At 32.7% G+C, this 19,173-nt stretch overlaps 1 protein-coding gene across 1 annotated transcript; it reads left to right on the top strand.

The window, feature by feature from the left end:
- The first annotated feature begins 4,098 nt into the window (after nucleotides 1-4,098).
- On the top strand, nucleotides 4,099-18,808 carry LOC129220254 (probable ribosome biogenesis protein RLP24). Its single transcript, XM_054854630.1, has 5 exons — nucleotides 4,099-4,276; nucleotides 11,420-11,606; nucleotides 13,112-13,175; nucleotides 16,443-16,525; nucleotides 18,385-18,808. The coding sequence occupies exons 1-5, from the start codon at nucleotides 4,196-4,198 to the stop codon at nucleotides 18,474-18,476; spliced, it is 507 nt and encodes a 168-aa protein (XP_054710605.1). The 5' UTR covers nucleotides 4,099-4,195; the 3' UTR covers nucleotides 18,477-18,808.
- Nucleotides 18,809-19,173: the final 365 nt, after the last annotated feature.

The raw sequence follows: 19,173 nt of genomic DNA, 5'->3' as shown, positions 1-19,173 counted from the left end.
GATGCATCGATTTCTTCTTCAATAATTTTCTCTGTCTCTTGGGAAGCAAATAAAAGTTCCCTAAATTCATATTCACTCGCCAACATTAGCTTCGCTTTATCTTCTATAACTTTTAATTTCGAAATTTTATCTTCGGAAGATAACTCCGCTTTAGTTTTATAAAAGTCATTGCTGGCAATCATAAACAGTCTCCTATATTGTTTTCGAGAAGCTTTTACTTTCTCCATTACAAAATATTAACAAGCTCAATAATTATATAACTCACTCGTATCGCAATATAGATGGTCCTGTCACGGACGCCAGATGTTGGAAACCGATCAAAAAATCTCTTACTCGGGATCGATATTCCTGAAACTCAATCAAGAACTCATGTGCAATTTAAACGCAGTACTTTAATACACATTAATAAAACATTTGCAGGTAAAAACCATCTATATTTACGACATACATAATGAACTCGCTAAAACTGAACTAAAATCTTTGTTCCATCAATTTTTATAAGGAAAAAAACGTCTGTTTCCAAATGCAGAGATAAAAGGTTAAACACGGCCAAGGCCTTACACGATTACTAATATAATATCACTAGTACATAAATTATTTGCAGTCCATTTTCTACAGGAGGTTTTAAATGATCTCATGAAAAACAGATGTTGGATTACAATATAAAAATAATTATTAATATATTATGCTCCCTCCCTTTTGTTTTAAAGTCATTATGGTATCAGCACATATTATTTTAAGTAAGTGAAAACACGAAAAATTAATGAGCCACAGAAACTGTTCTGTTGAATGCTCGTATATATTGAATTATATTTTATGAAAAAGAAAGCAACAGTTTTTGAATTAAAAACCCTTTTCAGAAAATTTTTCTTGCTGTGCCACTGTTAGTTAGCAATTTTTCATGGTGTTTTGAAATAAAATAATTCAATCAGCGCTTTTTTTTTTTTTTTGAGCAATCACAATTGCTTATGGTACTTGACTAGTGGCGCAGCCAGAGGGTAGGTTTTGGGGTTGAATCCCTTCTCAAAACTCTTTGCTATTGGCACATAACTAGGCTTGCCAGAAGTCCCGTTTTCAGACAAAATCCGGTGTCCTGGCCAGTCCGGATCATGTCCTGGAAAAAGATAAATTTAATCACAGATGGCCAAACAAGTCTAAGTACTGGGAAGGATTATCTGGGATGATTACTTAGTCTTGTGTAACAAAAATTAATATCGGATTACTTTGTGAGGATTTTTACAAGAATAAAAAAAAAAAAAAAAAAGACTTTGTAAGAAGAGTTCTTGCCAATAAAAAGTTAATGTTAAATAGTGTCCAATTTTTTATTCCTCATTCAAACCGTTTCTACTTACTGAAATAACTTGTAAATATTAACATGCTATGCAAAAAGTAAAATTTTTAAATTTATCAGCTTGTAACCCTTGTTTTAGGTTCCCATTTACTTGTAGCATTGAGAACGAACAGCCCTAATAAAGTTTTCTAAAAACAGCCAGGGGTGTGTAACCTTGCCTTTTGAATACTCACGACCAGGGCTGTGGAGTCGGAGTCGGAGGCGGACTGATTTTGGCGTAAAGGAGTTGGAGTCGGAGTCGGTAGAAAATATGCCGACTCCGACTCCGGTCTACTTTTTTTTCTTTAATTTTCGCTGACTCTCCTGGCATTTTTTGAAAAACTGACTACCAGTTGATTCGATTACATGTATAAAAGCCTACTAATAAGAAAACAACTGTCATTAATAACCAGCTGGCTTGATTGTTCATCGAATTTTCTGTAATAGCCACCTACGCTGTTCCCTAGTTTGCTTGTTTTTCAACATTCTTGAAATAATAGCAACTGTGAGCACGGTTTTCTTACCTAACATTTTATATTTTTTTAATCACTTTAAAACAACAATAATAAAATTTTTTAAAATCACTTTAAAACAACAATAATAACATTTTTTTTTACTTCGACCACAGTTATAAAATTGTAAAAGGAATGTACCCCTTGAGCAAGTTGGAGCCCGTAGTTCGAGAGGTATCTTACGGTGTTCTGTAATTCAACTTAGTGTTGGCGTGCAAAGGCGCAAATCTAAAAGACATGATAAAATATATCTGTCTTTTCAATTTAAGGACAACATCTACAAGCTTGATTCTCAACAAAAGTATGAAATAGAACAAATATCTTGGTTACAACACTCAAATAATTGCAGTTAATCTTAAAATCTTCATTTCAAGATTAATTCTAAAGCAGCCAGTAAAATTAAAATTAAAAATTGAGGGAATAATTATAGGAAAAAGAAAAGCTATTTGTACAAAGCTGTATATTACCGCATTTTCTGTAAAATTTTCTCCAAGCGTACATGTACCCCATATTTTCCCTCAATACAAGTATAGTGCCTTATTTTCGTTGAAATTTTATAGATGAAATATAATTTCAAATTTATTGGGGATTTTTTTTTTCAGAATTAAAGTATGTGTACTGTTTTTATAAACTCTGAAATATACTTGAGGTGTCACCCACCAAATGGATCTCGGCCGGAGCGGACCGCCCTCGCTCTAGAAAGGTTTTTTGACTTAGCAAAAAAAGCGTTTTTGAAAATCACACGATTTGATCAACATCTATTCGTTAAACAATAATGGGGAGCAAGTTAAACCTTTTCAATTTTTTTTAACAATAGGATGATTATGTGATTTCAATTTTAAAATCGTAATTATTGGAACAATTTGATTTTCAAATTCAATTTCTGACGTTGTATGCTTCTTAATTTTACAAAAAAAAAAATACAGCGCTTAAATTTCATAAGAAACAAATTAATATTTCAATCTCTGTATAGAGGTTTTCCTCCCTTCTCATGAGGGGGATAGGGGTTGAATTGAAAAATAAATAAATAAAAAAGCCGGAGTCGGAGTCGGAGTTGGAGTCGGAGTCGGGTGTTTCGAAACCCCGGAGTCGGAGTCGGGGTTGGAGTCGGCTATTTTCCTTCCGACTCCGCAGCCCTGCTCACGACGCTGGGGGAGGGGGGGAATTCCGGTGTCCCGGTTGAACATTTCAGAAATCTGGCAAGCCTACACATAATGCCAATTTATATCATGGTAGCAGATATTCATATAAGGGTGGTTATGACTAAAAACCCCACCCAGATAGTAATTTCTGGCTGCACTACTGCACATGACTGTAGTTAATGCCCTATCCTTTTTGAGGTCCTCTGGCCTAAGGGTATGGGTGCTCCTCCGGACAGTGGAGTCCACATCCCTCCAAATCCATTTTTTTTATCCCCACTTTAGTCCTTCATGGACCGAAACAGCTTGTTTTTAAAATAAGTGTGTTTTCTGCAGGAACAAAATGTGGTTGCTTCGAGAGGGAGGCTACTTGGACATAACAGGGTCACTTAACGGGGATGGGAGGGGGGCAAGTTAGCACTTAACTAATGGAGAGGAATTTTTTCCATCAAAATTTATTTAAACTTATGTTTGTGTATAAGTAAATTATTTTTTTTTCAGCTTAAGATGATGTCGCTACTTACGACGATGTTTGTATATCCAGAATCAGTGAACAGTATTGCATGATACAAAGTCTATTTTTATTTTGAAAACAACAAAATGAAAGTAACTCGGAAGGTCTGAAACAAATCACTCTCGTGAAAAATAAAAGTGCTGAACTTCACCTGAACCCGAAGCAAAGTTTTACAAACAAGTAAATTGAGTATTTTTAGGAAGCAAAAATTACTTTTTAATGTGAATTTACACTTTAAGTAATTGAAATTATGCAGAATATAAAACAAAAGCATACTAACAATTGACTGACACATGCAGCTTTGTTTATGTTGCAAACGGTCAAATTAGCCACAGAGCAGCCTATACGAAGGCGTGGTAGCGCTTCATACCGCGTGGGATCAGTGGTGACGCTGATTTCACCAAGCTTAAAGTAGATTTTCGGATCATTTTGTTCATGTTTTTTGTTTAAAATTATAGTGAATTTGATTGCTAAATAAAAAATTATTACGTTATTTCAGTTATTAAACTTATGATAGTAGTAAGATCTTTGGCTGAGCCTCACAATTTCTCTGCAAAAATACACAAACTACTCAACTCGTTAAAAACATTATTTTCTTTTTCATTTCGTGCGTGTTCCGTTTTCCGCACATTTCACTAGTGTTGTAGTTTCACGTGTTATTATCAAATTTAATTGTAAATAGCGACAATAAGCTTTAAATATGAGAGTTGAACGCTGTTACTTTTGTTCATCACCGGTTTATCCTGGTCATGGTATTCAGTTCATTAGAAATGATTGTAAGGTAATAATTACATTTGTATTTGTTTGCATTCTATGAGACAAATATTCTGTCGGGTACAAGTAATGAATATCAGTCTTGCTGTATGATTTTGATTGAGCTTCGTCACTAAAATGTTCAATCAGCTTTTGCAAATTCATACATTCTTAACTTTGTCTAAACGTGGAAAGTACACTCATTCAAATCAGCACTACTATTGTTGGTAATCTAGAGATGAAGCTTTACTTCTGTCACTGAACGAATCACCACTCATTCTATAAGTTTGTCTTTTTGACTACTGTTGCCCAAAGTTGTTTTGCGGCCATTGTTGTTTACTGTTTTTTAGAGACGTACCGAGTAGGACTTTGGCCGAGTAGCCGAGTACCAAGTACTCGGCTTTTCACTACTCGGCAGAGTACCGAGTTACCGAGTACTCGGCCTTTCACTACTCGGCCGAGTTAGAGTACTAATTATGTTTTAAGAAGAACCACCGACACACGTGATGAATTTTGAACTTATTGGAATAGTAGTATAAACCTCCTTGTCCATATCATAGTTTTTGAAACTAAATTCCTGTTGAAATTTAATTACGCATTATTTAAGAATTTTGTTTATATGTGAAAAATTTTACAAAAAAATTATTTTTAAAATTAAAAATAAATAAATAAAAGGTATGATTAATCAAGTTGGAATTCTAGTCCACTAAACATAAATAATTTTTAAAAGCAAATAAAACAAATGTGCAGGAACACTGCAGACACCTGTTTCTGCGTTACAAGGAACGTCTTTTTCAGTGCATAAAATGTGAGCTAAAGAACGTAAAGACATTCGAGGGTCAATCCATTTCAAATCACCCAGTCGGTGTTGCTCAACATTTTTAATTTTCCCGATTCTTTTATCATGGATTACCTATGGGTAGACATTAACAAAACTGCAATTGAAAAAAATTTACTAGCCATATTTTTTATTTGGCAGCCATTTTTAAAATGGCAATTTGGCAAATTTGACAAAAAACAGAGTTTGCGGAAAATTGTATTGCCAATTCATTTTTAAAGATATCAAAATAATTTAAAAACCAGTGTGTTAAGCATAAAATGACCTTTAAATAGATCATATTTTTATTTTCCTATCATGCAGGAAAGTCAGTTAAACTCTTTCTCTAAAAAATCGGAAAAAAGTTAACAATCACTAATTTTTGAGACCGTAAATTTTTAGGAAGGAAAATAGACTCAGCAATATTATTTTATTTCTGTGTTTGAGTACTCATAGTACTACCAACAGCATAAGTTTTAGTCTTTAGAATGAACTAGTTTTTTTTCTACGGCTTTTCAAAAATGGCCAAAAACACGTTAATGCCAATTTTCGTAGGTCAATATCTGAAAAGGGACTGAATGAAAAAAAGTGAAAATTTTATAAAATGTTCTTAATACTAATGAGAATGTCTCACAAAAAAATTATGACTGATATTCAACTACGTTTTGAGTTATAATGCTGTGAATTTCAATAAAAACGCTACCGTTTTAAATACACTCGTGCAATGCTAAAGTAACAACTATAGGCTTAAAATTATTTAAACTGGCAAAGTTAGTTGATGCTTAAGTCAATAAATTATTATTTAGAGTTTTAAAAATAATTTACTTAGTTTATATTTAAATGCAGCTCAAGTTATAATATATAATACTGCCAAAAACATTTGTTAAAATATAAACAACAACAACTCGCCCATAAAGCATCTTAAGCTAATATTCACCACAGCAGCTGGGAAGAAAAATTTTAATTCTGTGTAGTGTTGTGTGGTTTTCTTCTCTTTCTTTTTTTTTTTTTAAATCTATCTTTAAATGCAGGTAATGATCTAAACAAGAGCCTTGTAATAGATGATCTGATTTTAGTAGAATTCACCATCAACACTGATTTCTTTCATATTATCTAACGTATCCAATTAAATATTCTTGAGCAATTCTAGCATTTTAAAAAGTTTATATTTCTTTTAATAAAAATCGTTCTATCATGAAAACATAATAATGACATGGGATGAAATTATTTATATACTCTAGTTTAAATTAAATTTTCTTGCTTTTACTGGTATATCAAAGAACAGATGAAAAAAAAAGAAAGAAATAATGGCTATTTTTGCCATGGAAGAATTCGAAAGATACTGTTGTCAAAAGCATGGATTTTTCACTTTCTTCTCTCTTTTTTGGTTATTTACTTGTTCAGTAAATCTGACTCAAGCATTCATTTGCCAATCTTTGTTTTTCTTGTTTATTTTTTATGGTTTTTGGGGTTTAAATCTATTGGTGTAAGAGAGGCGAAAAAAAAAAAGTAGTCAGCAACTGCTTGTACAGTCAAGATCTTTTCTGGTGCGCACAAGTCTAGACTCCAAGGTGACATGCTTTGGTATGGATGAGGTTCAGTTGGTGATAGTTATTATATAGTTAGATATCATATTTGTTTAACTCTTTAATCAAAATTACAGCTGTCAAGTAGTTACAAGTTTTACATAAAGATATATAGAAAAACATTAGTGTGTGTTATAGTTTGTGACAGTGTAGTATATAAAACAAATGAGCAAGTTCAAGCATTTTACCGGTAGTACTACTACTACAGTCCTGTATTTTTAAAAAAGAAGAAATGAACAATGTGTTGATACTTTATTGACTTAAGCATCAACTAACTTAAGCATCAACTAACTTTGCCAGTTTAAATAATTTTAAGCCTATAGTTGTTACTTTAGCATTGCACGAGTGTATTTAAAAAGGTAGCGTTTTTATTGAAATTCACAACTCTATAACTCAAAACGTAGTTGAATATCAGTCATAATTTTTTTGTGAGATATTCTTATTAGTATTAAGAACATTTTATAAAATTTTCACTTTTTTTCATTCAGTCCCTTTTCAGATATTGACCTACGAAAATTGGCATTAACGTGTTTTTGGACATTTTTGAAAAGCCGTAGAAAAAAAACTAGTTCATTCTAAAGACTAAACTTTATGCTGTTGGTAGTACTATGAGTACTCAAACACAGAAATAAAATAATATTGCTGAGTCTCTTTTCCTTCCTAAAAATTTACGCTCTCAAAAATTAGCGATTGTTAACTTTTTTTTGAATTTTTAGAGGAAGAGTTTAACTGACTTTCCTGCATGATAGGAAAATAAAAATATGGTCTATTTAAAGGACATTTTATGCTTAACACACTGGTTTTTAAATTATTTTGATATCTTTAAAAATGAATTGGCAATACAATTTTCCGCAAACTCTGTTTTTTGTCAAATTTGCCAAATTGCCATTTTAAAAATGGCTGCCAAATAAAAAATATAGCTAGTAAATTTTTTTCAATTGCAGTTTTGTTAATGTCTACCTATAGGTAATCCATGATAAAAGAATCAGGAAAATCAAAAATGTTGAGCAACAAATTTTACTCTTTTTGGGTGATTTCAAATGGATTGACCCTCGACAAAAAAATCCGACTTTTGTCGGATGCCTTTAAATCGACGAGCTCACATTTTGTGTAGTGGAAAAGGAATTCCTTGTAATGCCAAAACACGTGTCTGCAGAGTTCCTGCACTGTGCTTTTAAGGTTGTTTTATTTCCTTTTATTTTTTGAGCAAAGGTATTTTTATATTTCTTATAAATAGTTTTTTTGCAGCAAAAACCCATTTCTAATATAAAAATTCCATATTTTCTATACTTCTCCTTTTTGCACAATTTTTACTTGATTTGTAAATGATTACAGAATATTATATATGCTTGCACTTTTTTATGAATTTTAGCATCTGTCTTGGACAATATTCAATTTTTTGCAACTACTCGGTATTGGCCGAGTATCTGATCAAAATTTGGCCGAGTACCGAGTACTCGGCAAATTGGCCGAGTACCGAGTAGTTACCGAGTACTCGGTACGTCTCTACTGTTTTTATTTGATACTATCAGTGGAATGCTTTCTAGAAACATCAATGTTTCTAAGGATGATGTTAAAGTTATTTGAGATTATTCACAATGGACAGGAAGTCAAAAAACTTCAAGGGGGATAAGATCAGATTTGTAACTAGGCAATTAAAAAGGGGCACATTTAGCAGTAAGTTACCACCCCAAAGTCAGGGCTAAGACAGAACTACATGCAATATACCAGACAGCCCAGTTATCACACCCAGAGACTGCAGTTTCTCTCTTATTAGAATTTATCAGTCTGGATTGGTGAATAACCGAGCTGGAGGCATATCTTCACCTCACAGCAATACTAAGACATACAATGCCAGGAATAACGAAGAAATCCTACTGCTGCTCTGAGGCGACAATTTGTCTTTTAATTGAAGCTGAGAGTGCCGACAAACTGGTAGATCAAGTGAAATTATCTCGCCAGCTAGTGTCCACAACATTGTACGGTTTGACTCGTGAATTGAAGGCAAAGCATGCAAATATTATTCTCGGGGATCTACCATTTGGGAAGAAATAACAGTGGTTAATCAGGGAATAATCTTTCAAAAATTAATTTCTTACAATAAATTAAAACACTGAGGTGGTGAGTTGGCCATTAGGATTAAAAGAGTTAAGTTACTACTGTTAGCCAGCAATAACCATTTCATTTGTAGCAACTTTTATATGTCACCACTTTTTGTCAAAGTAAAAGAGCTGATGTTTATTTTTTAACCTTTTCTATGTCTGCTTAAGTTAATGACAAGAATCAGAAACTTGATCTGTTGTTAATAGCAAAAAAGCAAGTTTTTTCCAACAAGCTATAAAATTTTCAATTCTGTAGGTTATTGCATTTTCTTGAATTCAGCTTTTTTTTTTATTTAGTCATACTGCAGCCGGTGGTGACTGCTAAATTTTTCCCTTTTCTTGACTGCAAAATAAGTCCTCCTCGCAGACTTATTTCTTAGTTGGAGGGCAAAAAAGTAATTTTTTTTAAGAAAAAATAATCTTAAATTTTAGCAAGCAAAGATTTGCACTGTAGTTCTCGGATAATGCACTGGTAGCATGTATTTATACTTTTTTATTATTGTTTATTTATTTAAAATCTTATTTTTGAGCATTTCTTAGTGGTAATTTTGATTTTATGATTTATGTTGGTTTATCTTGCAGACTAATTTTGGGATTTTCAATATGCATTACAGCAGATTGCTGAAATTTTTCTGCCAGACTTTTCTGTTATAATACGTCATTTGGTTTGGTAATTTGTTTACCTTTTACCTTGCCGAAAAAAAGAAAAGAAAGTTTATATTTCCTGCCACATATGCTTCCCTTGATCTGATAATGCATTTTAATTCATGATTCTTATTCAAAGAACTTATTAATGGCTTAAAACAGTGAAATATTGTCTTAATTTAATCGGCCTTGCATTTTATGAATTTCATTACAGAGACTTTGCTAATTCTAAAAGTTTTTTGTAACACCATTTCACTGTACCTGTATTTTGCATATTTAATGTTTTAATAGAGCTTTTACTGTTTTCTTATTTTGTTACAGTTTCTTTTAATCAAGGCAGTGGTTGCGGCACCGACCGCCGGAAATGCAATGAAGTACCGACCTCCTTCTGCGCATGCGCAGAGTAGAAATTACTGCCTTGGGGTCGGGATTGTTTTATGAACCCGACCAAGGGGGCGTTATGATGGGCGGGATCTAATTTCAACAGCCGACCAATGATATTCTCTGCGGTCGGACGAATTATGTATGGCCGACCACACAAATTAAGATACTTTCCCGATGACCATGCTGAGCGGTCGGACGAAATATGTATGGCCGACCACACAAATTATGATTCTTTCCCAATGAGTCTAAGCGGTGGGACGAATTATGTATGGCAGACCACCACAAATTAAGATACTTTCCCAATGACCATGCTGAGCGGTCGGACGAAATATGTATGGCCGACCACACAAATTAAGATTCTTTCCCAATGACATTCTAAGCGGTCGGACGAGTAATATATGGCCGACTACGCAAATTAAGATATATACGCCGAGCGAAATGATAGTTCTAGAATTAATATAGATATTAAAACGGCATACACGATCTGTAATTATGCTTTAATCATAATTCAATTATTTGATGCGATACATCGACCATCTCCGACCCATGCCCTCGAGTGCCGCTGCTTTGGGTCGGACATGATTCAAATAGACCTTATAAAATTCTATGGAGGTCGGATGTATAATATGAGACTTAATATGAATTTCCAGTGAAATACTATATTTAGCGATAATTTAATAAGAATTAAGGTTGACTTACGGCGACTAACCGATGTGTGTCACCGCCGGTCGTATAATACGGCAGGAATTCTTTTCCGAACTCTGACTCATGCCCTCGAGCGCGAAATTCTAGGGAGGAAATCCGTAGAGCTATTCATTTTGAACTCTTTTAAACAGTTTTCGAATATTCAATGTACGCTTTGAAACTCGCACCGCGTTCCATGATGCTAGCCATTTTTACACGAACCAAGAGCACGCACGCACATGGTCGGAAGTAGTTGGAACTACTGACGTCGCTAGCTGGAACCGCCGCGCCACGCGAGGCGAAGGAGGCGTGTCAATCCGTTGAAAGGGTCAGATTTGCGCATGCGCAAGTTTCTAGGTCGGATGCCGAATCCAGCTCCGACGGTCGGTGCTGCAACCACTGCGTTTAATCAAACATTATTTCACATTACATACAGTAAAAACTGTGAAGTTGACCACCTGTCTAAGTCGACCTCATTTTTCAGACACGGAATTAGCCCTTATCATGTAAATCAACCTTTGTAAGTTGACCACTAAAGTAGTGCACCACAAGTGGTCAACTTACACAGGTTTCACTGTACTTACTTTTTTTTTTTTTTTTTTTAATTTGGCAGACTATTTTACATTTTAATGGATTAATTTAACTTTGAAGTATTATGTTTTCACTTGAATGAAACTTAGTCTTGTTTAATGACTTATTTTGTTGAAATAATAAAACTTATTTTATCATAAAATGATAAAATAAGAAAGATGTTACCAAACAAGTAGTTTCTATGCTATTTTGACCAAGCATGGCAGCAAGAAATAAAATGAAAACCCTAGATTAGAAATGTGCGAACATGCATCCCTGTAACAGAAAAAAATCCAATGTTTGCGTATTTTGAAAGTTATGTATATAGCTGATATAATTGTTGACGAAGTGATTTTAATTTAGTTTTTTATTGCTTAATTTAGATTTTCAGATTTTGCCGATCTAAGTGTCGGAAAATGTTTAACCGCAAGAAAAATCCTAGAAAACTAAAATGGACGAAAGCTTTCAGAAAAGCTGCTGGCAAAGAACTTACTATTGATCCAGCTTTTGAATTTGAAAAGAAGCGTAATGTTCCAGTTCAGTATAACAGACAGTTATGGCAACAGACAGGTAATTAGTCTCGTTTTCTAAAAAGTGAGACTGCATATCTATTCCCAGGTACTTAATTAGACCTGGGTATTTAATTAACCTCTTTTCCTCTAGTCTAACATGTGATTAAAAGAAAAGAAAGAGGGCAGAAATTTGCAGTGGAATCCTGTACTAAAAGGACTATTGCCAGCTTTGCTGGTTTCATTTTTTGACAAACCCAGATTTCAATGTTCCAAAGAAAAGGCTTAGTTTCTTGCATTCCAATAGGGTTTGCTGTGGTTACATTTCAAAGCTAGTTGGGTGGCATAGTTTTTGGTAGATTTAGCTAATTGTAGCTTAAAAGATGGTTTTTTAAAACGCTGCTTGCAGATTTTGGCATCAATTCAACTTAATGAGTGCTTCAAATGTTTCAAAACTTATAGTTTGGTGAAACATTCAACTATCTTGATTAAAAAAGAAAATAATAATAATTTTATAGCATTTTGACTGCTTTTTCCTAGCGTGTGTTTATTTTGTGTGTAGGTTTTCCAAGAATTTCTGAGATCTGTTTTTCTCAGAAATTTGTTTTATGCCTCATTTCTTTTTTATCTACCATGACTGGGTTACGGGCCGTTTCACGGTAATTCGGAAAAAATGTAGAGTCCATAACATGACACTTTTTTGCCACAACTATTTAAATTACTGTTTGATTTGCAAATTATTTTAATTTGCGTTGGTCTGTTCGTAAGACAAACTCAAAATAATATAATGTGCTAATCAAACAATAAATTAAAAAGTTATGGCAAAAAGTCGTTATGGACTCTACATAAATGTCCAAAATACTTCGGAATGACCCTTACGGTTAAGGATTGGACAAGATAATGAGTGGCTCTGTGCTCCACTTTGGCTCTTCTATCAATCCGCTGTCATTTGGCAGATTAGATCAAATTTACCCGTAGATTAATGTTTATTAGTGGTTATGGACCACAGGTTGAGAATCACTATACTAGAGCAAGAAAAGAGAAAATGAAAAGAGTGTTGCTCAAATTTAAAAGTTGCTATATTAATAAGTATCAATATCTCTTGGGGGTGGTGGACCAAAGATTGCCCAGCTTCTGGTCTAGATCAAAAAACAACTGTCTTCAGGGCAACATCCAACCGGTGGAACCCCAAATAGTGGTAAATACCAGGGAACCTGATGTTTGATAAGGATATTACTAATATGTCAAGGTCAAAAGTGGTATTTCTTTGATTTACCTTTAAATGTTTAAAATATGCCTAATATTCTTATTAGTATGTTCATTAACTACATTAAAAAAAAGTTAATTCCACTTAACACAAAAAAAAAAAAAATCATTACTGTTTAATGTTTCCTGTTCACTATTTGGTTGAACTAAAAAAAAAAAACAATGGTGCAGATTTGTGCTATTTTCCAGCACGTCAAACTTTTCTCCCTCTCTCCTGTTCATGTTAAATCTTGAACTGCTGTAATGTTTTTAAACTTTATTTTTGATTTAATGACTTTTTTTTTCAAACTCATTTTTCAGTTAAGTCCATTAAAAGAATTTCTGAAATCAAGAAACGAAGAGAAGCTTGTTTCATCAACCAGAGGTAAATTTCTTTTTTGAAATGATAAATTTAAGAAGTTTTTGCTTTTTTTAATACTAAGTTGTTTGAAAAGTTGTATGTATTTTCTTTTGCCTTTTAAACAGTCCTATTTATTACATACTGTAGTTGAAGCAAACCTAGCCTAGCAACGTTGTAAAGGCTACGCAGATCCTAATCACAGCATTACGACGCTGCCAGGTTGGGTTTGTCGAACTATAGTTGCATTGCATGTTGTGAACCCCCAAGACCTGAACGAAAGGAAGCTTTGTGAAAATTTTCCCATCAGAAAAGTCATTAAAATCCCCATTATAGTAAGATCCCCCCTCCCCTCTCACTCCTCTTTAAAAACCCCAATCACTATCACAATTATTACAGTATTCCTTGACATAGAAATAAATGAAGCTACATAAAGCAGGTCCAGAACTCTCCCCAGAATAAATAAGGTGAATTATAGCTAAAATATGCTGTCAAGAGACCCTGCGAATCTTCATTAGAAGAACAGCAACAGGTACGAAGCAATGGGAACTCTCCAAGAAGCATAATTACTATCCTGACATTAGTCTCAAAAAAATTAAAACCTTTTTAGCATGAGAACAATAATCCCTAGAAACCCCAATAAGATTGAAGACAATGATTCACAAATAAAGTCCCATAAAAAATCTCCATTAAAGTAAAACATAATATACATAAACATAAAGTCCATTAAAGTAATTCATTAGAAAAAGAAAAGCGTCCCTAAAATCTCCATTAGAAGAAGGAAATCATAAACTCTTTTAATCTAAAAATCTTTGATAGAATAAGGGTAACTGTTTTCAAATAGCATCTATTGCTTTAAAAAAAAAATTTGGATAAAGAAATTAGTTTCAAGGAAAACCATTCAGAATAGGAACAAATTTTAAAGTAGCATCGACAGCCATCTTAAAAACTCCTTTCGAGTTCAAACAACAGCACCAAAAATTTGCCTTTTGAATTATTACAGTTTCCCCATAAGTCCCCATTGGAATAAGGGCACTATTCCCTCAAAATCCACAACAGCATAGACAATTCTTAAATTGTTAAAACAGGAAATCTATAAGTCCCGATTACATTATAATACAACAGTAACCAAAACTTAAGAATTCAAAATAAAAATTTCTCGATAGTCTCTAGGGTCTAGCTATCCTTTGAAAAAACGAATACAGTCGAGTCCCAAAAATCGGAGGTAATTGGGGCTCATTCTACCTCAAATCAATGAAAACTCGGATTATACGGAAAATGAATAGCGATTCAAACAACACTTTTTTGGACGACTTAAGGACGTAAAGTGAAGTTAATTTTAAGTAATTTTGTGTTTCAATTTATCTCCAAAGTATCTTAATTCATCTCACAAAATCAAAGAATATTTTGTTGCACTTGGCGAGTGTTATTCACTCCAACATCACAATACTTTTTTATTACTTTAATGTATGTGATTTTACAGTTGCAAAAAATTTCAGCTTTCATATTTTAACACCAGTCATAGTTTTAGCTGGTTAAAATATACCTTCAAGTGTCAATAAAACACCTCGAATTAACTGGAACCTCAGACTTTCGAGACTGTACTGTAGATAAATGTAAAGTCTTAGAGCCTGATTATCACATGTGAAGACTGCTGTTCTGTTCGCTTTATGAATTCATCAGTCTGAAATAGTAGTAGTCAAGTTGGAGGCTAGTGTTCTCTAATTGAAGCTGAGATTACCTACAAACAACAAACTGGTAGCTAAAAGGCTAGTTTCCAGTCTTAAACCAGGGCAGTAGCTTACAGCTTAAATAAATGTTAAGTTACAAAAAATGATCAAAAAGGGAAAACTTTAATTCTCCCACTATCAGGAAAGCTTAAAAACAGCTGAAGAATCAGATTTATTCACACCTAAGCAAAAATGGTATGGTTCGAGAACACCAAGGGCGCCCATATGCAAAATTTGGTGGGGGGGGGGGGGCTGAAATATTTTCCCCATGAAAACCGATTTCAGTACAGATTAAAGTTATTAAAATTTTATATTTCCAATAACTTATTCATCAATGGTTGGCGAAGAAATGTTTTTACATTTTTGCAAATAAAAAAAGTACTAAAAGCAGGAAAATTCTAATTTTTAAGGGAGGGTGAGGCCCCCCCCCCCCCCTCCTTCCATAAAGGTGCCCTTGGAGAACGCTGACTAATCTCAAAGGTTCAACATCACACGTGTTTAAAGCATATGTTTGATATGTTTTTCATGAAAGTTGCTTAGTGTAACTTAATTCTGCAACTTATTTAGAAATTTGACATTCTTATCCTAATGAGTGATTTTACATTTGGAATTCAACATTTTCACTAGCTGCTGAGTGTTGAATATGCATTGCAAGCTTTTAATAATAGTTTTAGCTCATTGATATGACTACTGCACACCTGCCAACTCTACTGTTTTTTTCTACAAGTTTTCTGGTTTGTGACTATTTCTCTCGATTTCCACATTAAAAAGTCTTCAAATTTTTATAAATATCAGAAATCCCTTTATTTAAGGACTTATGAGAAAAAGGGAAAACAAAATATCCCTGTGCAGTTATTTTTGCAAAATAATCCCGTACTTTATTTAAAATACTTATTTTTTCCTAAATAAGATTTAATTATATGTTAAGTATTAATTAAACAAAAAATCTTATTTTTTCCTAAACAACAAATAATATGATATACCATTGCATCGCAATCATCTACTGGATTGTTTTCTTGGAATGTTGGCAGGTATGCTGCTGAGATTAAATATGCTGTTCTTTGAAAAAGTTCTAGGTTTTGCAGCGATCTGTTTTTCTTTCAATCTTTTGTATAGTTTCTCAAACAATTAACAGCGCAATGCACATTGAGTAAAATGAAACCCCTATTGTTATCCAGTATCCTCCTTGCCCACCAAAAAATAAATTCATAGAATTTTTGTATTAAAACAATTTATTAATGAAACTAATTTATTTACATATTACATGAGTACTACATTAGCATTTTGGCTGTGATTTTTTGATTGCAAGAAATAAGCTTGCATGTCTTTAGAGTGTTAATTTGTAATCGAGCAGTATTTGTATATCATCAAGTTTTCGTGTTGCTTGCATTATTATTAGCTACCTATTAATTGATATGACGACACATAGCTGGTATAGGCACAAGAGCATTTTGCACTATCCTGATGGAATTGTAACTACACAACTTTGGTAGTGTTACATTTTCTTGTAATAGAAATAAAACGTTTTTACTCTAATTTTAGTCTTTTATATTTTTTCCTTTAGGTTAAAGAAAGGTAAAGTGTTAGCTAAAGAACAAGACCTAAAAGAAGTACAACAAGATTTAAGTCTGATCAGATCTGTCGCAGGTATGATTTTTTCCGTTTTAAGTTTATTTTTATAAATTTGAATAAAAAACATTTGTTGTTGAGCCGTCTTGAAAATACAACATTGGCATGAATTTTTTTAAAATGTGGTTAGCTATTAGACAAACAAGTATTTACATTGCATTTGTTGTATTTCTTTTGTTATGACTAAGAGTGTGTTATGCATTGAAACATTTACTTCACATTTGACGAAATTCAAGTTGTTGCCAATGACTTCATGCTTTTTTTTTTTTTTTTGGAGTTGCTGGAAATCTGTTTCTTAATGCTAGGAAATGCAGCTATTGAGAAAAGCAACTAAACCAAATGTTAGAAATATGTTTTAATGTCTAAACATGTTTAATTTCTCTGTTTCTAATGTTTGTTCCTGCAATTTCGTTATTTTTCTCCCCAAGCATTACAACTTATATGTGTTCTCTTGTTAGTGATTAATTTGCTCAGTTTAAAGTTGTAGATTTTAAGTGTTGTTGCACATTTTCTTATGAGAAAAGCAGGCACGCAAAGTATTTAATATAGATTCTATTTTGCCTCTTTCAGGCATCACATCACTCCTACTTTTCTTAAAAATCTGAAAATATTCCGATTTTTCTCAATTTTTGTTCTCCATTTTCTTATACTCTCTGTTTTTCTCTCTCGAATTGTACTTCAGCTTGAATTCCCACTAAAAGGTATTTTTGGAAACTTTCCAATGTCAAACACATGCTTCTCCTTGTTGCCTGCCTTGTTAGAGATTTCAATCTTCTTTTGTATTCTGCAAATATTTCAGTTATTTGTAATATTGGAGGGGTTTTAACATATGCTACCTTATACCTGCTTATTGTATTCACTATTTTTATTCATTTATTTCTTAAATTTATTTTAGTTGTCAATTGCTTCCATGCAAAACCAATCTGAAAGATGTAATCTACCATCCAGTCTCAGATTTTAATGAAATTTGGCGTGGTTACTCTTTTATGTATTTGAGAAAGCACGCAAAACATCTATAGCAAAATGGTTTAGGCATTACAGCCTGCTAAAATGTTTGAGATTTTGTGAGTTTTTTTTTTACCCTTAAATGAGGCAACTGCAAGTTGTTTTTCTGATCCTGAAATGGTACAATTTTTTTAAAAACCAAAATTAGAGATCAACTGTAAATGGGATACCAATTAAAAGGGAAAAGGATAACCAATCTTTTATTTATTTATTTATTTTTATTTTTTGTATTTCACTTACAAACATATCTAAATTTTAAAAAACTTTTCATTCTCAATACATTTTGATTCATATATTTTTAATTAAAAAAAATATTTTTCTCTAAAAAAATGACATAATGTCAATCACAGTGTTGCTTATCTTCTGTGATTGTCTAAATTTTGATTATATTCATTCCACATTCTTTAATCATTTTCATACTTGCTTTGAAAGAAGAGACATAACCCATTCCAATTTGTTCCCCTTTCCTGGAGAGATTGGATTTTTGTCTTTAATTTAGTGTTTGTATTCTTATTAGTACTTAAGTGTGTAAACTTTTTTCTAATATTTTTTATAACCGAAATTTTAGGAGCATTGGCATACTATGCTTGAATAAGAATGTGTCATATATTTATTTCTACCCAAATATTTGAAGTGTAATTTGTATGGAAAAAGTTTCATTTTACCTTTAGAGTGATAAATAAGACAATTTTTTTTTTTTTCTGAATTTTTGGATATCATGCCTTCCTGTGGCTATTTTGATGCAGTTTTGGGTATCATCCATTTTCTGCATGTCATAATGAAAAATTTTGGTTTTCCTCATTTTTGCTCTCTGGCAACTCATTCCAGTATACAGTTTATTCATTTTAATATTATATTGTAATTTTCTTTAGCACCAAATCAATTGAAGCTGAAATTGAAAGAGAAAAACTTAGAAGCTATGGAAGAAGATCAACCCGAGGAAAAGATGATGGAGGAAAATTGATTCTTTTCACAAGTTTCAGTTTGGACCATTCATTTACATTTCAAGATCAAGTTGTCCAAAATACATCAGCCCAAATTATGTTGCAAAGTGGATAGCAACAATGTTTATAAACTTTTTTTTTTCAAAGCAAAATCATGTTATTTTGACTACTTTCAATAGTGTTTTCTCTAAAATTATCCTTCACTTTCCTTATCCCACCCTAGAAAAAAAAAACCTTTTAAAATGCTTACCAAGTTTTATATTAAAGCAATATATTTAATATTATACTGTAAAAAAAAAATTTGGATGTTCTAAATCCAATGTTTCTGTTGTGCATGTGAAATTCTGGAATATTTCACTATAGAAATAAATTTTGCTTTTTGTATTTGTTTCCTGCACTCTTTCATATTTTGAAAATAAATGTTGACAATATGAATTCCCATGCATTCTGGAGCAACTCTTAAGAATTCGTATTGCCACATCAGCTAACCTGCCATACTAAGCACAAAAGTCGTATCTGCACTTCTCATCAAAATTGAGTCACCAGGTGATTCTTCATCACATATTTCACCTAAATACGTTTTATGGTCATTTGTCAATGGTATTTTTTTTTTTTTAATTTAAAAAAGTTGCATCTGCATCAAATACATAGAGGCGTAAAACTTTGAATAGAAAGTTGAAAACTGCTACTTTTTTTGCCTTGTTTGGGCCCGGATAT

This window comes from Uloborus diversus, chromosome 4, assembly GCF_026930045.1.
Source record: "Uloborus diversus isolate 005 chromosome 4, Udiv.v.3.1, whole genome shotgun sequence".
Taxonomy (NCBI): Eukaryota; Metazoa; Arthropoda; class Arachnida; order Araneae; family Uloboridae; genus Uloborus; species Uloborus diversus.
Note: the sequence above shows the minus strand (reverse complement) of the source record. Positions and strands in the feature narration are given on the sequence as shown.

Excerpts from the sequence above, each read along its gene's own strand:
- LOC129220254 (XM_054854630.1), top strand. The coding sequence starts at position 4,196 with ATGAGAGTTGAACGCTGTTACTTTTGTTCATCACCGGTTTATCCTGGT. Across the intron at positions 4,277-11,419 it reads TCATTAGAAATGATTGTAAG|ATTTTCAGATTTTGCCGATC; the intron begins GTAATAATTACA and ends TGCTTAATTTAG. Across the intron at positions 16,526-18,384 it reads TCTGATCAGATCTGTCGCAG|CACCAAATCAATTGAAGCTG; the intron begins GTATGATTTTTT and ends AATTTTCTTTAG.